Source organism: Macrobrachium nipponense, chromosome 6 (genome assembly GCF_015104395.2).
Source record: "Macrobrachium nipponense isolate FS-2020 chromosome 6, ASM1510439v2, whole genome shotgun sequence".
Classification (NCBI taxonomy): domain Eukaryota; kingdom Metazoa; phylum Arthropoda; class Malacostraca; order Decapoda; family Palaemonidae; genus Macrobrachium; species Macrobrachium nipponense.
The window spans coordinates 36,807,918-36,832,172 of record NC_061108.1 but is presented as its reverse complement, the minus strand read 5'-3'; the positions used below and the strand labels follow the sequence as shown (position 1 = coordinate 36,832,172).

The following is a 24,255-nucleotide window of genomic DNA, read 5'->3' as shown; positions in this document are numbered from 1 at the left end:
TTGCAATGTAACTATTTTTTCTCTGTGAAATCAGTGTCTTAAATCGCCGGTTAGTTTGTTTAGTAACCCTGTTTATATTTTCTTACTTCCTCTAATCTGCTTATTTACGCCATTTTCCACCTTTTTTTGCTCTATATATATATATATATGAGATATATATATATATATATATATATATATATATATATATCTATGCAAACACTAGTTCATGTAATTAGATTCTACTTACTCTCTCTTGACTTTCACATTTGATATTTATGTGTAATTTATTTCATAAACTAAAGATTTTTGGATCTGGTTCGTTTTCGTATCTGGGCACTAGCTAAGAAAACTTCTTTTGTAGCGTCTACGTAGGATTGGAGTCCCGTTTTGAGCAGTGCTAATAACAACTGACAGGTCGCAATCAAGTTTTAACCTTGGCACATGTCACAAGCATCGTCAGTCTCTAATGATTATTTTGAGTACTGATAACAAAATTCGCCAAAGGATCCATTCGTAATCATGCAGTATGTTCACTGGGAGTTGCAATGTTCATGAAATCGTGTATGAACTTTTTCAAACGTGTTTTCTTTTATTCATGAGAGTTATGTATTACAGTAAATATTAGCAGTCATTGTGTGGGCTTCATTGTAGCCTTTATTCCTGTTTCACTGCAGCAAGACGCCAGTGTTGACTTTTCTTCTAATGATGGGGGTGAAAGGGCAGTTCCACTTTAATAGATGGGGATTCCATCATCTGGTTATCTGCTTTTTCAACTGTGTTCGTATTCATATAAGACTATTTTGAATATTTGTAGTTATCAGTTGTTATGTTTCGTAGTCACAGGTATTTTTCCACTTATCATTCATTTCAACGTCATAGAGTATTCTTATTCAGTGATGAGATACAATGCTCGGTCGTTAAGACAACGGGATCGTTGCACCATAACAGTAATATATTTATTGAATAACAGCGGAAGGTAACCACCCCCCCCCCCCAGCCCCCCGTCTTATGAAAAATTTCAAGAACGCCATCTTGATAGTCGAACCCGCCCTCACTTCCATTATTGTCTGTTCTGAAGAACTTAACTACCTGAAGCCTTCTCGGTTTAGTTTCTGGTTTTGTTGATTGAGATATTTTTTTCTGAAAGTAGTCTATCTGGCGAGCATTGTCTTATTAGAAAGAAATGTTGCCCTAAAATATGTCATGAAATCAGGGAAGAATGGAAAAATATCACCATATCTGTTTACTGCTTTGCTATTTCCAGGATTAGCTGGTGTTTAGGATTCATCCTCCACTTCTGCCTGGCATCCTTTGCTGCAAACCTCCTTCCAGAGTGCAGATTATGATGAAGCACTGTGTGGTTCCCATGAATTTGATTATATTCCCAGTTGATATTAGGATAAATGGACATACACTATTTTTGGTAATAGTATATATATATATGCAGAAGCCAGGTACTATGTCGTACCTCTAAGTAAATGGGGATACAATCCACAATGAAGTAAATTCCTCTTGTAGTTTAAAATATATATTACTTGTATAGGATTAAAGCTTTCGACCATCAACTGTGGTCTTGTTCACTAAAGTGTGATATGTCACCTCAAGGAACTGACAAGAAAGAGCACAAGCATTTGAAAAAACAACGGTTAGGAAACAAGCTAGTCATTTGATTAACATTTGCGTTGAATCTACAATTTTTGAGTTTAATGGTTCGTTCTATCAACAAAAATCCGGGGTCTCGATGGGCTCACCTCTCTCCCCTATATTGGCTAACTTATGTATGGAATTTTTCGAAAAGGTTTACGTTGACACACTACCAGAAGACATCAAGCCTGAAATTTGGGTTAGGTATGTAGATGATGTTTTTTTATTGTTTATAGACACGGCGAGGAAGCCTTTCATAGGTTTTTAGAGTTGCTTAATGGTTTTTGCCCTCTATTAAATTTACAGTGGAAAAGGAAATGGAAAATAGGCTTCCCTTTCTAGATATGGTAGTTCATAGAGACACAGTGAGTAGTGACTTTAAATTCAGCGTATTAGGAGGAACACCCACACAAACACCTATATCCATAACTTTTCATATCATGAACCGAAAGTAAAGCACAACGTTTTAACCAATTTGTTTTTTCGAGCATACCGAATATGTGATCCCCAGTTCATTGACGCCGAAATAAATTTCTTGGTAGATAGTTTTACTAAACTGTGTTACCCAAAGTTTTTCATACTACAGTCTCTATCTAAAGCTAGATCGATGTTTTACGCCCCTCATGATATAACTGAAAAGGCAGATTTTAAGGCATCTCTTGCTCTTCCTTATAATAGAGAACTTAATAAATTTTCTAGGCAGCTTAAAGGAAAAAAGAACGGCTTCAACGTAGTTTTTTCAGTACAATAGTACAATCAAGAAGAAACTCATTAAAAATAACCCGGGTAATAGAGAGAATGTAGGAGTATATGTAATCCTTGTAGTGATTGCAATGAATGTTACGTGGGGAGAAAGCGGACGTTCCATTGATAAGAGAAGGGAAGAAACACGTTGCTGCTTGCAGAAGGGGAAGTTCATACAGTGCAATTGCGCAACATACATGGGAGAAAAACCACGCTATAAATTTTAAAGGTACAAAGGTTGTTTTTTGCATGTAACGACCGGACTTTGAGACGAGTAGTAGAAGGGGCGTAATTTCATTAAACGAGACCTTTGCAGGAAATACTGGCATTACAGAAAATACAGCTATTTGTGAGGAGATATGTAGGAAAGGGAAAATTTCAAACTTTAGAAATATATGTGCCAATAACGATGCTGCTTCCTCTCCTGTTTACTCCACTCAGTCATTTCTCCAACTAACCACCCAACACCATTGAACAAGCAGTTGACAATAGAAACATTCCCCCACGAAGATCAAGACGAATTCTGGAAAGAACGAGGGCTCAACCGCCTGATCATTCATTATTTGAACTAGCTTGTTTCCTAACCGTTGTTTTTCAAATGCTTGTGCTCTTTCTTGTCAGTTCCTTGAGTGACATATCACACTTTAGTGAACAAGACCACAGTTGATGGTTCGAAAGCTTTAATCCCTATACAAGTAAATATATATTTTAAACTACAAGAGGAATTTACTTCATTGTGGATTGTATCCCCATATATAATATATATCATATATATATATATATATATATATATATATATATTATATATGATATATATGTATGTGTGTGGTTGTGCTTTGGTAGATATACGTATGTATGTATGTATGTATGTATACACGGCTATGAGAACATACCATGCATCTTAATTCTTTGCAGTGGTTGGCCCTTTCCTTTTGGGAGACTGATTCCACTTCTGTTTATTCAAGGCTAACTTTCATTGTCCTTTTTGCATCTTGCAATGTCGTAAATGGTCAGTATGAAATTGATGTGGACGCCGATTCTTGTGAATGAAAGGGAGGTCGAACAGCTCCTTGAAGCATCAATCTGTGTTTACCAGGATCTGTTCCTGGGTTTTAGTTCTCTATAATTTCTCTGAGGAAATTTAGACTTTTCTGGTAAGTCCTATATGAATTCAGGCACAGTACGAAGAAAACACAGAGCGCCACTAGAGCAGTGACAATAATGATGATGAGTCCTAATAACTATGAAGCTTGTGACAGACGTTCGGGTACCGAAGTTTCTAACTAAATACATAATCACCTTTTATTCATGTGAGCCAGTTTTCTTTTCTGTTACGATTGCTTAGTTCAGTTTCTCGTGATACCCTCTTTAGTTTCTCGTGATACCCTCGACTCGAGTCACACCTCGAGGGGAAGAGGCAGGCCTGACTCTTGAAGAAGGGAAATGACGAAGGTTCGAGAGACGAAGAAGAAGGGCGAAGCGGAAGCTACCCTTGACCCGTTAGCCTATTTGTGTTGGAGTCCCAAGAGTTTTCCTCCTCTCTGTTACGCTCCTTTTTCTCGTCACTGACCGTGTATGGGGCCCATCCAGCTCACGCCCTCTCCTGCGCTGTTGACTCTGCTCTCCAGGAGTGTTCCTCGTTTTCAGTTCTCCTCTGAAAACGGCTCTAACCCTATTGCAATCTTTCTTCAAGCTCTTAATTGCTTGTCTTAACTGTTTGTATGGCTTCAAAAGACCAAACTTTATCTATTATCCTGCAATGTTCATCGATAACTTTGTCGGTTTAAAATATAGAAATGACAAGTTTGTGATAGGTTGATGTGTCACTTTCAAAGGCGCTGTTTGTGGTGTTTTCTTGCAATTGTCCTGTGAATCTTGGGATTCTGCTCAAAATCCCTTCGCGATTATCAACTTCTGTCTCTGTTGAATGCATCAGGCCCTACGTAGAAGATTCTTCTCGTGTGTCCATAGCCCATCCGTTCAGTGGAGCCTCCATGACAGCTCAATCAAAAGCCATCGACCCGTACAGTACCTGGTTCAAAGTGTTGGTATGTTGCTTTGGACGCTGTACTATGGCAGCTCCTTTCACTGGGTAGATTGTGCTAGGCTTTGCATGCAAGAGTCGGTTATGCCTCGTGTATTTCTCTTCTATCGTTCTTATATATTCTTCTTCTCTTTTCACAACAGAGGCAGCCGCTCTTTTCACTCGTTTGGGCGCATCTTGATCTCTGGGGGTAATTATCACAAAAAAAAGAATTCCAGGGCACTACGAGAGCCTAAAATGAACATGTGACCAAAACAAATGTGTCTTCTACAATACGCTTAAAATGTCAGCTACTGACAGCAACTTCCTGTCCTCTGTATCTATTTTTACTGGTTACTGTATCCGTTCAGAGAAAAAATCTTTTTTTAAACAGACTTGGCCGGATTCTATTACCTGTTTCAGCTTCCTTGAAAAGAAACGAATAGATACATTTTTATATGAATTATGTGAGCTCATTGAGATCTTAGATAACGGATATATGTTTTTTATTTATTGTAACAAAGTCAGCATTATACAAAGTGGCCACCTTATATTTGTGGGGGTTTACTGTGTGTGTATATATATATATATATATATATATATTTATATATATATGCGTGTATGTGTGTGTGTGTATGTATAAACACACATAAATGTAATAAATATATATATATATACATATATACATATACACACGCGCGCACACACACACACACACACACACACACACACACACACACATTGCACTTACTGATATTAAATGTTTTTTCTCAGGTCTCGATATAATATATAAAATATATATATATATATATATATATATATATATATATATATATATATAATATATATTATATCGAGACCTGAGAAAAAACATTTAATATCAGTAAGTGCAATAATTCCAAGGATTCCCTCTCGCTCCATTTATTGATTCCTGTCCAGACAACGATTATATTCTCTCTCGAAGAATCCCATTTCAGTTATTCATATTTTCATTCACTAGCGACAGAAACGTCTCCTGTTCAAATAGTATGTTTGTAAACATATAAGTTAAAGATTATTTTTGAGTTCTTCCCCACCTAAATGCCAACTTTCAAAGGTATATTTTCATTACTATGTGCACGCCTACAACTAATTGCATTTCTTGCGTGCATATGCTCGCTGAAGTGAACTTGTAATGTATTAACACGCGTGGCTATTGATTACGTGAGAGCTAATCATTCGTCTAACTTTAGAAACTCATTATGCCATCTGTTATAATTCAGTGCCAGGAAATTGATTATTGCTCACATTGTGTATATATATATATATATATATATATATATATATATATATATATATATATATATATATATATATATATAGGTATATATATATCTAAATATATATATAGATATATATAATATATATATATATATATATATATCATATATCATATAGGTATATATATATATAAAATATATATATAGATATAGCGTATATATATATATATATATATATATATATATATATATATATATAAATTTGTGTGTGTATGGTGAGAGAGAGAGAGAGAGAGAGAGAGAGAGGTTGAAGTGTTGAAAGGCAAGATATCGGACTGCGGAGAGCATGGAAGTATGGACATTATATCAGCATGTATGTGTGTGCGCGGGTCGTTCTGTGAGCCTGTGTGAGTATATATATGTACGTGTGTTTGTATGTTTGCTGCACTGCGGTCTGGCGTTGGGTCATGGTGGCGCCAAATACTCCAAGTTCCCGCCCAAAAGTTTCCGCCCACGCTTGTTTATCTTTTCGAGACTGATTCAGCCATGGGTCATTTTTTTTTTCTGTCTCTCGCTCTCTTACGAGTCGGATGACTTTACGAAATGCTGTTGGACGTCATCGGGATTCTCGGTATTCCCTGAAATACACCGGAGTTTGTTAGGCTAAAAATCTTATTTTAGTTGTGACCTCCTATATCCCCCTCTTCAATTTTAGGACGAATCCTGTCTTTCATGCGACATTCCCCCCATACCTCTTTTCGTTTTGTGTTTATATCTTCTTTCTCTTTTCTTTTTAATATTTCCACTAGAGATTTCTTTAAACTTATATACTACTGCAGAGTGCTCTCTCTCTCTCTCTCTCTCTCTCTCTCTCTCTCTCTCTCTCTCTCTCTCTCTCTCTCTCTCTCTCTCTCTCTTTTATGTCCTTTTCTATTTGGCTGCTTTCCTCTGTTAGCAGTGTGCATATTCCCATCTTTGGTAACTGATACAGAAATTGTTCTGTTTGTGACTTGTTTGGTGTCGTGAGTGAAAGATTTGTTATTTTCGTGGTTGTTTATCTATTCTGAGAATCAGAAAAAACCGCTATAGTTGAAGATGCATAGGTACATGATAACAAGGGTCACGAGTGGAATGTGGAATGTATGTTAGGGAAGCCGTTGAAACTAGTGAAAGGTTTTGTACGGGGAAGGAGTTAAAAGTACATAAAATCATTAGCGAAATCATAGGAATGGAAACTGTCAAGACGCAGCAATGAGTGTCGACACTGTGATGGAAGAATGGTAACGTTTTATTTGTACTCTTTTGGGGGTGGGGGTGTGTGAAAAATGAGGTAAGTCACAGAGTATGTGAAGGATGTGAAAAAAGTTTACATAAATATTGGAATTTACAAGGATACCAAGCTCAGACTACATGAGGTTGTTGTCAAGACATCTGCTATTTAGGAAGTGAACTTTTGAGGGACAACTCGAATGGAAGAGAGAGACTGTTGAGAAGATTCGTTTACGTAGAAGTGAGAGTAAATGGAGATAATGTGGCGTAGAAGAAGTGGTAAACAGGTTAGTGTAGGTGCAGGGATCGGGTTTTAGAGTGTTGAGTAATGGTTCATTCTTGGGAAAGGAACGGAAGGTTGTTGGTTCGTGAAATGAAGCATTATTCCGGAGTTGATATTGGTGGGGAGAGAAAGGCTTAGAAAATTCTTGAGAGATGGTTTAGGAGGCGTACTTTAAAGGAAAGAGCATGTTCAGGATTCATCAGTTCCTATTTGTGGTTGTGAACACCTTCTTAGTGTTCTCTGGACACATTTTGTCAATATATGAGTATATACATGTATATATATATATATATATATATATAATATATATATATATATATATAATATTGGAAATATATATACGAATACCACAGGAAAATGGAAAATGATAGGCAGAAATCCAAGCTCTTTCGTTCCTTGACGATGTCTCAGCCAGAGACGAAAGCGCTTGGATTTCTGCCTATCATTTTCCTGTGGTGTTCGCTTATTTAATGAAGTCACGTGCATCTAATGTGATTTTTTAAGTATATATATATATATATATATATATATATATATATATATATATATATATATATATATGTATACACAGAGGGAGAGAGATCACGAATGGACTTTTATGTCAACTTTCCATTACGGAAGAGAATTATGAATGTGAGTCGCATATGAAAGAATGAAGAAGGTGGAAGATGTAACGGTTAATTGTTTTCTCTGTAAACCTGGCTCGTGAAGAACGGGTGTGAGAGAAATGTGGAAATCCGCAGAAGTGACGTAGAATTGCATAGGCGAAAGGGATTTGAGGTGGCTGTGTTATGTGGACAGAACAGAATTCGAAAGTGTTTAGAGGAAAAAAAAAGAGAGGAGGACATAGAAAGAGCTAGATGGATCAAGTGAGAAAGAGGTGATGGAGAGGAGGGGCCCTAACATTCGGGAAGCGAGAGTGCATGCCAGATTGAGTGACGCATTATATGTGCTGTTCATGAATCTTTATGTATAGGTGTATGAAGCATCGTCTTTTGACGTTTTCGGAGCAGGGTGTTCTCTGACGGTTCGACAACCACAGTATGGGTGCAATAGTAATTGTGGTTTATATGATATATATATATATATATATATATTTATATATATATAATATATATATATATATATATATATATATATATATATATATATATATATATATATATATATATATATTATATATATATATTTGTAATCAAGATTATCGCCTGCCAAGGTGAAAGTGAAATATAAAGAGTGAGAGATAAATATATATATATACATGCACATTTTTATCACATCACCGTGATTTATATACATGCATTAACTATAATTGTCCTTTAATATCCAATTTGCTCTACCTCGGAATTAATAATATTTTCATATATTTTAACCGAAGAGGAATTTTTTTAGTTGATGATAATTATTATCAACCAGACAATTCCCCTGCTGTTAACATATAGAAATATATTAGTTTCGAGGTAGAGGAATTAGATATTAAAGGACATTTATAGTTTAATTATATATATATATATATATATATATAATATATATATATATATATATTATATAGTGTGTGTGTGTGTGTGTGTGTGTATGTAGTATGTATGTATGTATGTATGTATGTATATTATATCGGCGAGGTAAGTGTACTTTCGTCATTTTCAGATTTTCGAATTGTCTGCGGCAAAATACGCATTAATTTTGAATTCATTGTAGCTACTTTGCTAATAAATGTCACCCATTGGATTTGAACCTGTTTTGTTTTCTTTTTTTTTCTTTTTTATAGTCCACGTGTGCCAATCTATTTATCCACTTAACCACTTAACATAAGGTGTCAAAAATGCAATTTTTGTTTCAGATATTTTCTACACTTTGCGGTTTTTGCAATACTCATGTGTACTTTCAAGCAATTATACACGTTTCTTCTAAATGTATTATTGTAAACTGAATAGGAAGAATACCCATCTGGGTGATTTCCTATAACGATATTGTTTGTACTACTAACAGCTTTTAATCCTCTGAATCAACCTGGGTGAGAACTGTTTTCCTTAACTGCGATCTCCACTCCGTTCGAGTACGCGGTTCTGTTGACCATCATCGCCAACTGCATCGTCTTGGCCATGGAGGTCCATCTCCCGGAGGGCGACAAGACGCCCCTGGCCACCGACCTGGTAGGCATATTCCTGGACTGTTCACTTACCGTTTCACTCGTCACATTTGCCTTGTGTTGCTATGACTCTTTTCACTCTCATTCACTCGTTCTTCTATTCTAGACAGGAAGCGTTTTTGCAGAACGTAAGTCTAACGTTTGTGTCATGATCCACTAAACTCTTTGGATGATCCCGGCAGCGTTTCTCTCTTCCGGACCGACCGCCCCAAATCAGACCTGGCTTTCAAAAACCCATGAAAAACGGCTGTTTAAGAATTTTGTCTTGCTAAGCTGTCTTCCTTTTATGCTGTTTTGCTGCGGTTTTGAGCTGTTATTAAATGACCGTTTTGTCTGGGCGAGGTCTTCATTAACATTGACAATGAAATGATTATGAAAGGAAAGTCATTCTGTTTCATTAAAAATAAATGTTATCTTATACTAGTCGTATGTGTTAATAGAATCAAATCCAAATCCTTTTCAAAAAAGAGAGAATCGCTGCAGCCTCTTTGACTGACTTTTCAGGATGAATATATTTATCTGTATATATGTGTGTGCGTGTGTGTGTGTGTGTGTGTAAATATACTTGATGTTTTTAAGTATACAGTATCAACATGCATATTCACAATTTGTACACACACACATACGTATATGTATATACATAGCAAATGGTTTCATTAAAGCTCATTGTTCAGATATGATAATGAACAGGGCTTTACTGGATGCCATTGGTTGTATATAGATATGAGATAGCTTATTTTTATTATTATATATGATTGTTACTATTGTTATCGTTTTCTATCTTCATTTACACTAGTTTCAAATTCAGCCACATAGAGCATTTTGATATTAGTCAAATGACATTTTTTAGACGCTGTAGATACAAGTTTGGTTTGGAATATGGTTAGCATTGCATGGAAGCTACTAAAATTGTCTTGTATGTACATATGTATATGAATGTATATATATTTATATGTACACATATACATACACATTTAGTTGCATACATACGTGTATATATTTATAATAGAAATGCACAACTCACTCGTACAGATTGAAAGCAAAGCAACATAGAATAATAATTTATAGAAGAATTGTCAACCCCAGTAGCACTTCTTTTTTTATCACTTTTTACCCTTACGAAGACACTGAGACTCATCACAGCCACTGTAAGTTAGATTCTTTCTTATGAGACGAAAATAACACTCAAACCTACGTTCGGTTTTTTTTTTTTTTTTTTTTTTTTCTTCGCGGTGCCGTTCTTGTTACCGTGCGTTTTTTTATGAAGGTCTATTAATATGAAAGGGAATCCTTTGATTTGAGATTCACGTTCACATTTTCTGCTCTCTCTCTCTCTCTCTCTCTCTCTCTCTCTCTCTCTCTCTCTCTCTCATGACGTGAATAACGCCATACCTCTTTTCGTTGGATATAATCTACAGAAAATAGAGATTGTCGTCTAAGCGTGGATAAGCCTATTTTCAGTTCTGTAAGGGTAATCGATTCCTGAAAGAGTTTACATCATTATAAAGCTTTTTTAGGTTTAGTGAAATTTTGGGTGTGAAAAGCAATACATTGAGCGGATTATTTCAACAATTTTTGGACGCTTCCGTCACGCTGGACATTTAAGACAATGTTTAATTTTACCAGTAAAATATTGTATTGGTAATAAGTTATTTAAAGTTTGCCGAGAATCTGAGAATGCATATTATAAGAGGTGTACCAAATGCAAGAATGTCTTGCTAAAGCTGACTGATCAACTCTTTAATTTATGAAAGAGGTATATAAGTCTTTAAATAAATCACCTGTTCTTGTTTAGTCTAGGCATCTGTACCCTTGTCTTTTCCAGTCATTCTTCTTTGTGATTGGCGCTGTAGTGAGCAATATCTCGGGTATTTTGTTGACAAGTTTGCGGTGTAAATGTCTTTACTTTGTAAATTATTAAACTCTGCTTTTTTGGAAATATTTGATATGTTATGGTGCTCTATTTCTCAAATATAAAAGCCCCAAAAACCTCTTATAGAAATTACAACTTTCATATTCTAGTTTTAAAGATTCTTTTCCTAAAGGAATGACTAATATTTTGAAAGAATTCTTATCCCTTAGTTCTTCTTGTCTGAATCTGCCGTGTCAAGATTCAGGCTTCATTCACATTTTCTATTTAAGTTTAGTCACTTATATTCCGTCATTTCATAAGGATCTGCACCGTAATGTAATGAAATTGTCATACAGAATTCTTTTAAAAAAGAACATTGTATTGTGACAACTTTGTTGTGGGTTCAGCAAATGTCATATTGTCCAGCTTTCCCAAAAAAGAGGTTTTGAAATAAGCTATCGCCTTGCACTGAGTGCGCTTAACAACAGCTGGAGAGAAAAGTCGCCTATATATGAAAACGGTACGAAAACCGAAAAATAGAGTGCGCCTTGAGAGGAAGCCTTTCATTTCATAGTCGTGGAGGGATTAGAGTAATATTAACATATAGAAAAATGTAGTGGTATGCTTTAGAAAGTGTTTAATTAACGCCAGAATCACATCGAATTGCCAAGAATTTTCGTATTTAATTAAATGTTCAGTTAAGAAATGGGTCTGATCGGAAAAGGAGTTTAAGAGAAGGATTTTTGACGGGAGGAGGAGGATATTCTGTGAGATTTGTACGAAGACCCAGAAGGAACGAAATCTGGTTTAGGATTGCCCATTGGTGTATCAGACGACAGAAACGACCTGGAGCGAATTTTATTCTTGAAAATCTTATAAAATGATTTTTTTCTGTTTCAGAAAAATTACACCAAACAATTTCGAAACGCTGAAACATTACCGAGATCCTTTTTTTCAGTCAATCGTATATTTTTTAAGATGCATCTTTTGAATGACAAGAGAAAGTATGATATAAAAGATTTTTTAAAATTTGGTTTGGAAAACAAACGCACTAAATAAAATTAAATCTACTGGATTTAAGCCTTAAATAAAAGATGAAACAAACCTGAAGTAAACGTTAGAAAATGATATAATTTGGAATTTGCTTTCTTTGGGATAAAATAATTTGGAATTCACTGTATTTAGTCTGAAATTCAGTCAGAAAAATAAGATCCAAGTAATCGTCATGCAAGGAAGCATTGCTGGAGACATATTGATGTTATTCTTTTTTGTTGGGTAGTACGTGAGAAATATGGTTTGACAGAATAGGTCCTTCTCATGCAGAAGATTCAAATGTAGTGTTAGATTTGGAAGAATTCCTCGTTCCTTGAGTGAGATGGAAAAGAAATGAGCCATTTGTTGAAGGGTCGATTTGGAACAATGAACGTACAAAGGATTGCAGATAGATCATGAAGGATTGCATTTGGCTTTCATACAGCTTCGGTTTGAATTCTGCGTTATGATTATTAGTAAGGCGAATGCAATATTAAAAGACTTTTTGTTGTGGCGACTTTTTATTATTATGATTGTTAGTAAAAAAAATTAGAAATATGAAATACCTTTGAGAGAATTGTTGACAGTGAACTTGTAGGAAACTTAAAAGGAATTCTTTTACGGTGTTGCGTAGTTATTAGAAACTCAATGACAAAAGACCAAATCCATTTTTCAGGACAGGAATTCACAGAGATATTTGCCCTTTCGTAATACAAACAATTCTTCTGTGAAGCTTGGATTTCACAGTCAATTTTGTGAAGCTCGAAATTTAGTGATAAAATTCAAATTAAAGTTGAAGGCTGTTACTGTGGTTTTGTCTAACCGAAAATATGTTTTGAAGTATCGAGTTCAGTCTATTATTTACTTTATTCAGTTATTGATTAGTGGAAAGGTATTATTCCTAAGACCGCTGTGACCTTTGGCAACTAAGTATCTTTGACTGCATTTGTTTTGTGCAGAATTTTACCTTTTGATTGGTAGTGGGGATTTTGAGATTAGGTTAGATATCAGGCTAGAAAAAGGATATTGAACATGGAATTTGGATTTGCGAGTTTTTTATTGTTTTAAAAGATAAAAAGGAAGTGGGCTGGAGAAGAGTAATACAATAAATTGAATATAGGATTGGAATTCTGAGAACTATCAAGGTCAATTAACTGAAGATAAAATAAATATTTTGTAGGAGTTCTGACCATATTTCAAAGAGAAAGAATCGCGGGCTATGATTTGCATACTAGAATCATAGATCTTGGAAATAAGACAACGCATTTGATTGGTTGGAGGTTCTAAAGCATAGCCCTAGAGATAGTTTCAGAATAGATTGCGCGAAATGAAATCATAGACCAGAAAAAGGTTTGGCGCATAACGTGGAACATTTGTTAGTCCTGTCAAGTTCAGACTAGTTAGAAATAGTTTTGTGGTTTTTGGGAGGTCAATGAAATGTCTCGAATCTATCTAGGCAATCCAATCACTGTCCTTGGTCGCTCAAACAACTGTATTCGTGCGTCAAGCAACTAATGATATGACCAATAGAAATGAGATGAATGACCTTGTTTATGGTAAATCGATCAAAATCGATTCCCTTTCTTATAACATTGTATTTCTCATTAAGTAATTAAAAGGGGCTTATTTTGAAATTGAAGAGTTAGATCTTTCCTTGAGAGAGACCCCCACGGGTTGTAACTCGATACGTATCCACCTTTGCGGCGTGTTTAGTACAAGCCCGTTGCGGATGACCGTAAAACCATAAACAAAAGACTGTAAATATCGTAAAGAAAGTAACCCCTAAGAAATATTAGTCCTAGATAACGACCCCCGAAAACCTGGGTGGGCCACTATTTAGGAAATACTCGGAGGATTTAATGGACTCAAACAGAAGTTTACATGACGAAGTAAGTGACTCGTACGAATGCAAAACAGAATTGGGGAACTTGTGGAGAATTGAATTTAATTCATTCAATTGACACGTGTATTATTGTTCTTGTCCTCGTTTGTAGGATTGCATAGCCTCCGAAATGCAAATTAATCTGAAATACAGATGTTTTGGCATTGATTATTGGTTGAATTATTCTCCATAATCCATATTAGTGGAAGGATTTATTTTTGTAGAATAGCCATACAAAAAGCTGAAATCCTTGAGTTATAGTCTTTTTTTCTCAAATGGTTATCATTACAAATGTCAATACAATAAATTGCAGATTTCTGAGGACATGTGTCTAGGTTTTAATACTTAACACCTAACTTCTTTTCATACTTAGCACCTCACCTCTTTTATCATTATCCAATGAAGTGGGAGGTGAAATTATTGAAAAGAGACAAGAGAAATAATAGTATCTTGAACTAATAGTATCTTTCAGAATACAGTTCTAGTTTACGATGCAAGGTAACAAGAAGTGCTACTTTAATTTCTAAGTAGAGTAAAAGTAAGCTAGCAGCAAGAAATATAATGATTCGTCTTTTCGAAGGAGACTGCCAATGGGATATCATTATTAGTGCCCTAGAGAAACAGCTCAGGCCTATCCAGTTCATGTCAGAGAAGCCGTACTTTCTCTAACTCATTCGACAGAGGTCTTATTATTGGCTTGTAAAAAAAATAATAATATCTCACAGTGACCTTTAAATAATCTCAATCATTCTGTATTATTGGTCTCATAGTAATGCCGCCGTATTTTCACTAGTGGCGTCATCGATGCCTTACAAGTTTTTTCACACTGATGTCAGTGGATTTAATTTGATCTTTCTTATTGGTCTCAGGATTATCTCGATGATTTATTGAAAAGGGGTATCTTACTTGTTCCCAAAGATTATGTGTCTTTATATGAGTAACTTGACAATGATCCCATTTGTTCACTGGTGACGTCATATTACAGTAATCCCATCGATTGAAATACCGTTGTTTTCTAATGTTAATTGAATGTTATTACTGAAAGGCCATAAAACTAGATTTGCGTAATGAGTTCTATCTAGGAATAGTTTCCTGTTATGTTTCGTCGATAATTCAATACTGGGACAGATGAATAATTGGAACAGAATCCACCGAATTCCAGTTAATCCATTTGTTCGTTCTTTTTAGATAAAGCTGGCACCGGCTCTAGCCAGTGGAACCGCCTGTAAATGGGATCAAGATTCCTCCATGGTTTTTGATTCCATAAGTATTTTTTATCATATTGTTGTTAAGCTTACCTTCATGTATATATGTATATAAATACTCATGATTATGTACGAGCATGTTACGCAAGCTGGTCTCTAATGCTCCAAAGTAGTATGTTGCGAAAGCCAGGAAAAATAACCATAGGAAAAGTGGGGTCTATATTTTTGCCATTCACTCCCTAATCCATATGTATGAGGATCATAAAGCGACAAGGTAAAAACATGGCATCTTCTCCACGTGTTCCACTTTCTTTATTGGTTTTATATTATATATATATATATAAATATATATATATATATATATATATATATAAATCTATATATATATATGTGTGTGTGTGTGTGTGTGTGTGTGTGTATTTTTGAGTACTGATAATGACGTTTCAAACTAAACAGAAATAGAAGAAATCCATCCACTTGTGAATTCGAACACAAGAGTTCTTTTCAACTTCTGCAGCTGCTGTTCATCTCCACCAGCCTCTGTGAAGGATGTACAGCTTGTTCTCTTTCTGAGAAGGAAGCTGCTGCTGCTGCTCTGCCAAATGTTGATCGTGGTTTCCTGTCCCTTTAACCTGCAGTTTGGTCCCTTTGTGACCTTGAGCCTTCAATCAGAAATGCTTGCTTGCATTGGGGTTCCTGAGGTGCTGTACCCTCAGAAAGAAGAAGGCAGCGCGTTATGAAGGAATTCGGTGAACTAGTCTCGTTACTTTCTTTTATTGAGTTGAATATAGAATTCATGCCGAAGCCTAAGCACTGGAACCTATGAGGTCATTCAGTGCTGTCATGAAAATTAAAAGTAAAACGTTTGAAAGATGTAACAGGAGGAAAATCTCGCAGTTGCATTATGGATCATGTGTTAGGAGAAGGTGGAAAGTAAGATGAAGAAAGATAATATGACAGGAGGAACAGTAAAATGAACAAAAATGGTAGCAGCTAGGCCCTGAAAGCACGCTGCAAACAACCTTAAGTAATACCTACAGTGCACCTGACTTTCTTTCACTGCCGGCCAATGCATTAATGTTTTAATGACTATAATGCTGAAATCATCTTAAGCATTAAACTGCCGCTTTCCTTGACAACTTTTCGTAGCATTTTCAGCTAGTGTATTGGCAGTCATGTCCGCAGGCGACTGTTTCCCAGGGTAATGAACCATTGGCATCTCCTCATTGAGTATTATGTATTTGTGCTTTTATTGCACAAGATATCTGTAGGATATCAAAGACAATCGCTCATTATGTTCCTCTAGTTAGTGGTCATTATATTATATTAATCTTCATTGGCAATAAAGTTATAACGTTTATTTAGCCAATAAATGTACTTTTTATGCGTTACCTCGGGAACACGTGGCGATGTTCCCCCTTATTTGGTGTTGCTAAAGGCTTGAGTTTTTTATCAGTGGTCATCTTATACCTTCTCTTCTTATATCTTACATCACCCACTTTCTGCTTATGAAGGTTAATGTGTCATTGCTAGATTATTTCACTATTATCTTTTTGTGTCACTGTTTTGAGAGTCTATGTTGCCTAAAACTGTTGATCTTCCCATTTGCTCTTCCTAGAAAATGCTGCATTTCTGTTTCCGTGACTTCACTTGTTCCCAGAAACGGAAAACTTGTATAAGATCTTCCCGGCCATTTGTTGTTTAAGACATTTGGATGTCCTCCATTTGTTTTATTCCCAGATAACGCTGAATTTGAAGGCAGTTCATGTAAACAGCGACCGCTATATATCATATCGTCCTGTTCCTTTGCTCACTGTCCTCTCTAGTTGATAATAGCCCACTCCAGGCAGTCAATCGGCATTGGCTAGATATATATCAACATATATTACCCGAATATTCAGTGCTTCAATTGACTGGTACAAATTGATTTTTTTTTTCAATTGACTATCATATTCTACCTTTTGTATTTAGTTATCTCTCTGCTGTTATCGCCGCTTTAACTTGTCATTTTTGTTTTAGGCTTGACCTTCTTTAGGTCTTGAATCTTCTGCCATGCCGGCTTATGGAGAAGAACCGAAACTATTAATTTGGCTTCAAATATTTGATACAGAAGTATTGCGCACGAGTCTAATTAGATGTTCCTTTCTTAACGTCATGTTTCGATCATTCAGATGATAAAGCTACTTGAGAGCTCCAGGAGGCCAGACTTTAGTAGTGAGATGGCCTAAGAAAGCTACAGAGAATGTTTTTAATTTGTACATGCTGTGGCTTTATTTTACTCTAATCTCAGTGACTACTTAGAATAGTTTTGTCGAGATGAAAGGTTCCCAATTTCTAGGGGAAGGTAACCTTTAAGAGAATTAGGAGAAAAATGAATAGGTAAATATGATGTAATTATTCTTAGATTTTAGACCAGAAATCTCAAAAGTTAATAGTGACAAACTTTGTGAAAATACCTTACTGTTATATGAATTTTTATCACTGAAAACTGGTCAAGTTAGTTCAGACTCTATTTGTTATAGTTTAACGTTTAAAAATCTATGAATCTATAGATGTAACTATGAATGGGTTTGCGAACAGCATCTGACCGTGAGAATGAGGTTCGTATGATCAATAAGAAGCCTTATTAGAAGGCTGTTACATAAAAGTTGAGAGGCGTAATCTCTTGAATGCTGTCTGGATTCTGATGGAAATATCTGAATCATGAATCTGTATTTCAAGTTGTAAACTTATTTGGAATCTGAGTGTTCGGATGTGTCATGCGATTCACACAGACTTTGCAGTGCGCGAATTTCTCAGTTGAACTTTTGAAAAACTACTGATTATAGGAAGTGACTCAGTTTCATGAAGAACATAACGAACGAGTTTGCACTGAACTGCGATGAATGATTTAGGATGGATTTGAATAGCACAAAGATTTCGGGCATTTTTAACTCATATTGTATATTCTAGGGTTTCTATCGAACCTAAATATAATTTTTGGTCATCTTTTATCATTTTTTTATTTTCTAAATTTTTTAATATATGAAGATATTTTAACTCATAACAGCGACGCCCATAGTTTTATGGTTTCCCGTAGTTGGTGATTGACGGCCATTTTCAAACCCTTGGAACTAGAATCGAAACTCTTTGTATGATTTCGTTTATAGTGTTGGGTGTTTGTAGGGTATTCGTGTGTATGTTCTCTTACCCGCTCCTTTCTTCCAGATAATTCGTTCTGCGATCTGGTTCTATGTTTAGTCTTTCTTTATTTTTCTTCTTGATTGGCAGTTCTGGATTAGTGATAATATCAGTCTCTCAGGAGTGTTTAAGTGAGACGAACGGCAGAGTTTCTTTCTTGACTAAGAATACTAAGAATCTGGTTAGGACCACTGGCAAAGTCTTGCTCCTTTACTGTACGGCGGCGGCTGGTCCTCTTTTTCCTCGTTCTGTCGTTCTGCAATCAGCTACCCTAGGATAGAATTTGAATCAACTTCCTAAGGCGGTGTATATTCTAGGTCTCCGTCCAAACGGATTCCTGATTCGTGGAGCCGACTCTCTCTTATCTTACCCCATCCCCTTTTAGGTGGGGTTAACATGTTAATTCCGCCTCTTTCAGGTGGAGCTTGTTAAATTAACGTGTTAATACCTCCTCTCGGAAGTGGAGTTTCATTATCGATAGAAGCTGAGTGAGTCAGGTGCGAGGTCACAGGTCAAAGATTTTATGGCAGTCTTAAGATTTCTGTCACGACAGTGTTATGACTGTTGTCGCTTTCCCGTCTCGCCAGTGTCCTGTGACTAATAGGTTTGTTACGTCTATGTTTGTTGACCAAATTTGACTCACACCAAAGCTCAATTCTCTCTCTCTCTCTCTCTCTCTCTCTCTCTCTCTCTCTCTCTCTCTCTCTCTCTCTCTCTCTCTCTCTCTCTCTTTCTTTTTCTCGTTATTTTCACGATACTCTGATTATTCTCTTTTCTGTTTTTACGCTACCCTATCTAATATTATTTCTCATAGCTATGATTACAATAGTATGAAGCGACCACAAAATACATGATTTAAGGTCCAATAACGTTTGATACTGTAATATCCGAATATTCAATGAATATCTCACACTCTCGTGGTCTCTGATTTGGTGAAGAAAATCTGCAATATGTAAGCGAATATATTTGCACATATAATTGTGGATTTTCTTAACCCACCTGAATATCTCTTTAGCTTTGTACGGGGAATTTACGTTAGGTAATGGCTAATCGAACTTCGCTGAACATCAACATATTTTTGCTGTACGATTCTCGCTGTGTGACATTCATCTCCCAGCGTATTGGAGGAGCGAGAAAAAGATTAGCCTTTAGGCGGTAAAATAAGACCAGCATGAAATTCGGACGTCGGAATACCTTAGATTATGTTCCCCTTCGCTCAGGTGTAAAGATGTTAAGAAAGCTTACTGTCACGGGGCAAGAAAGGGGAAGGGAAGCGGGGATTAGTGTGTCCATTGGCCCCTTTCGTTCAAACAGCTGTGCAAGGCTGTAACCAGCTGGCAAATAACCTTGTATATTTATTCTCTTAAAGCTGATTTTGATGAAATATATGAGTTCAAACGTATGTCAGTGGGTTTCAACTGTAATGAAATGAAAAATGATTGGTGTAGGTATGGCGTACTTAAAGGTGACTGTTGCGGTAATAAGATACACTTCTCTTTACTACGCGGAGTATTCTTGTCTTTTTTTTGCTATGTCGCATTTTGTCTACATCCCGTTTTCCGTAACTCAACATGCGGATGAGGAATTGCCCTTTTTTTCTTCTTCTTCTTCTTTTTTTCCGTTCTTCCTCAACGAGTTGAATTTTTACGTCGGCATCACTGTACCGGAATTTTGGGGGAGAAACAAGTGACCTATTCAGTAAACCAGTTCAACCATTTAGAACTCGGGAAGAGGGTTCAGTACTAGAACCTACAAATATTGACCTTAAATTTTAGATATAATTCTTTTTCTTTTTATGCAAATTCGGATGCCATGATGCGTGGAGAGCCTTGTCTTCTTCCTTACAGATATAATCAAACGCCGCGTTATAGATTTTCGGGTGACGTTCCACAACCTTTTGAGAGTTCATGACTTAGTCATTTTCTTTTCAATGCTTTGGGATGGCGCTTTCGAAACCCACGGATCATTATAATGGTGAAGTATAAGGACTCATTTCTATCGAAAGCGACGTGATTTCCCTCTTCTTAAGACACCTCCTGCAGACGACACATTGCGCTGTTTCTTTGTCAGACATGAAACGATTGTAGGGTCATTGTCAGTCGTCACAAATCTCATGTGAGAGAGAACATAGATATGATTAACCATCGCTAGAGGTGGAAAGTCACCTCTGGCTCGGAGGCTATCCACTAGACAGTGACAATTTATATATTCTATTTTTGGTTTCTCATTTTTTACTTTAGGAATCCAAATCTTTGAAATAAGGCCTTAGATTTCCAGCTGGCTTACAGATAACGTTCTTGAAGGTGAGACGCTTAAGGGGGATATCTTTAGGAATGGATGAAATACCTGTCGGTCGGAACGTATTAGGAAACTACTATGAGATTCAGGGCCTCTGTAACACGGTTTTTTCGCAATAACTTTTTATCTATGCATTTCATAAATATAACGCTTATTCAGAATACATATTATATCAACACATAAATTTTGAGTGTATTCTGCACTACGTAGGTTGAATAAATTTGGTACTTTTAATGTAAAAGTGACCTTTTTTGAAGACGAGCCAACTTACTCAGAGAAAAGGTTTCTAACGCACTCGTTACGTAACTTATGACAGCATTTCTTCCCTCTTTCTCGATGGATGATTGGCTATACGTAACGAAGGCTAGGCCTCTGGCAACAGTGACATAAAAATTTTAATACAAGCAAAACAGTACACCTTTATGAACTCTGAAACCTCTCCACTGATAATTGTCATAATGAACAAACCAACAAAATATGTTAATATATACAAAAACACTGATTATTAGTCTAACTCCCAAAATAAGTTTCCTAAGAAATTACAGTCTACTTATAGGTCACAATCAGATTGACAAGATGTAGGGAATGGTTAATAATTTTCAAAAACATAGTAGACAAGCTTGATTTGATAACTGCTATACCCAATGTCAAGCAATTTTTATTTATTGGCTATCTACCTATTTACTGAAAAAAAAAAATAGCCGGTACCGTATATTGGCTTTAAACCTTCACCAATAATTATCGTCAGAATGGTGACTTCATGAGGCTCCACCCACTTTCGCCTCGTTATAATTCAGGATAACACTGAAGGCTACCATGGGCATTGTTGGATTAGAATATTTAACTTCTGGCTATAAAAACTAATTTCTCGAGTAGTTGTAAGAAGTGCTAAATGATCCTCAAGGATCCCAGCAGTTGGCCTAAACGTTTAATTCATGTATATTACTGCTATACTGTTGCGGCACTACTGCTACAGTAGTATTACTACGCTAGCACTGATACCCCCACCCACATCTATGTATCGTTCCGCCATTCATAAAGTCTTTGGGTTTCAGAGCCAATGGAATTTCTGTCTGGTGGATGGGCGGGGCAACATTTAGTCAAAAGGTGTTTGTTTACCTTGCTTACGTAATGAATGTTTTTCGACTCTTGGCTCGTAATCATTGGCCATGGCGTCGGCTAAATCATTTTTACTCTATAAAAATTAAAACTATCGGGTTTAGGTCATTGATAATGCTGACAAAATTTGTGTGGTTGTAAAATATACATATGTCAACTTTCAGCTACATCCGATGCTTTGACAGGGAGCAAAGTCCAAAAAACGAGTTACAGAGACCCTGAATCTCATAGTAGATAGTGATGAAGTGGTGAAACTTGGAGGACGAAACGACTTACCTTCCAAACAGAACAGACCGAGGAGACATGGAAACAGTTCAAATAAGTAACATATATTGGAATTCATGGAAGCACTTTTCTTCACAAAACTCTAAACAATATTACAAGATGTACAATAAATACAGGCTCAACATTGACATGAAAAAGTGAATGAATAAATTTGAATAGAATAGAAGCAGACTGTAGCATTTTATCGATGTATTTTCGTCTTATTCCTTTACTCACTTTATTAGTAAAGCTGTTTTGGCATTAACAATAAAGCAAAAAACTCACTGGCATTATTGCATGTGCTTTGGCTCTTGTGAGAATTTTTTTCATTTATTTATTTTTTTTTTTTTTTTTTTTTTTAGATTTCTGCTCTCAAAGAACTAGCAGGAGCTGATTTTATAGCGGTTTGTTTCCACGCTTCGTTTCAGTCTCTCATCGAGAATTAGACTCTCGCTTTATAAATCACTACTTTAATTACTGAAAGTGCAACCTTCATAGGAGGTTTCATCAACGTTGAAAATTGACTTGCTTAACTGTTTGGTGGTTTTTTCTTATATCTTGGAAATCAAAACAAGTACACCGAAGTTACTTTCGGCTGTTGTATATGTCCAAATACTAGTGAAGTTTTTCATTCATAACTTGATTACAATTTTTATATCAAGATCATTTGCTCAATACTAGGACGTGACTAGTCATCAATTTACTCCAGTATAAGAAACAATGTAATAATCTCTGTGAGTTTATTGTTTAATTTTAAATGTTTTCTTTGGAATGTTGGTGTGAGCGCTGTTGAGAAAGAATGAATGGCACAATATCAGGATCCGAATTTTTTAAAGGAAGAGACTTGATTGTGATTCAAAGAATACTTTGCTCGTGTGTAATGAATGAGCTCTCTCTCTCTCTCTCTCTCTCTCTCTCTCTCTCTCTCTCTCTCTCTCTATAGAGCATCTCTACTTTGAATATTTTACCTCTCTCTCTCTCTCTCTCTCTCTCTGTAGAGCATCTCTACCTTTGAACATTTTACCTCTCTCCCTCTCTCTCTCTCTCTCTCTCTCTCTCTCTCTCGTCTCTCTCTCTCTCTCTGTAGAGGCATCTCTACTTTGAACATTTTACCTCTCTCTCTCTCTCTCTCTCTCTCTCTCTCTCTCTCTGTAGAGCATCTCTACTTTGAACATTTTACCTCTCTCTCTCTCTCTCTCTCTCTCTCTCTCTCTCTCTCTCTCTCTCTCTCTCTCTCTCTCTATAGAGCATCTCTACTTTGAATATTTTACCTCTCTCTCTCTCTCTCTCTCTCTCTCTCTCTCTCTCTCTGTAGAGCATCTCTTCTTTGAACATTTACCTCTCTCTCTCTCTCTCTCTCTCTCTCTCTCTCTCTCTCTCTCTCTCTCTCTAGAGCATCTCTACTTTGAATATTTTACTCTCTCTCCTCTCTCCTCTCTCTCTCCTCCCTCTCTCTCTCTCTCTCTGTAGAGCTCTCTACTTTGAACATTTTACCTCTCTCTCTCTCTCTCTCTCTCTATCTCTCTCTCTCTCTCTCTCTCTCTCTCTCTATAGAGCATCTCTACTTTGAATATTTTTACCTCTCTCTCTCTCTCTCTCTCTCTCTCTCTCTACTACTTTGAATATTTTACCTCTCTCTCTCTCTCTCTCTCTCATCATCTCTCTCTCTCTCTCTCTCTCTCTCTCTCTCTCTCTCCTACTCTTTGAATATTTTACCTCTCTCTCTCTCTCTCTCTCTCTCTCTCTCTACTTTGAATATTTGACCTCTCTCTCTCTCTCTCTCTCTCTCTCTACTTTGAATATTTGACCTCTCTCTCTCTCTCTCTCTCTCTCTCTCTCTCTCTCTCTCTAAAGCATCTCTACTTTGAATATTTGACCTCTCCTCTCTCTCTCTCTCTCCCTCTCTCTCTCTCTAGAGTATCTCTACTTTGAATATTTGAACCTCTCTCTCTCTCTCTCTCTCTCTCTCTCTAGAGTATCTCTACTTTGAATATTTTACCTATCTCTCTCTCTCTCTCTCTCTCTCTCTCTCTCTCTCTCTCTATATATATATATATATATATATATATA

At 36.2% G+C, this 24,255-nt stretch overlaps 1 protein-coding gene across 12 annotated transcripts in view; it reads left to right on the top strand.

The window, feature by feature from the left end:
• The window catches only part of LOC135216890 (voltage-dependent calcium channel type A subunit alpha-1-like), a 638,668-nt gene that overhangs the window by 325,346 nt on the left and 289,067 nt on the right, over nucleotides 1-24,255 (top strand). For all 12 annotated transcript variants that reach the window (XM_064252425.1, XM_064252417.1, XM_064252414.1 and 9 more), the window contains exon 3: nucleotides 9,252-9,357. In XM_064252425.1, coding sequence (XP_064108495.1) covers nucleotides 9,252-9,357 — 106 coding nt within the window. The remainder of the gene's footprint in view (nucleotides 1-9,251; nucleotides 9,358-24,255) is intronic.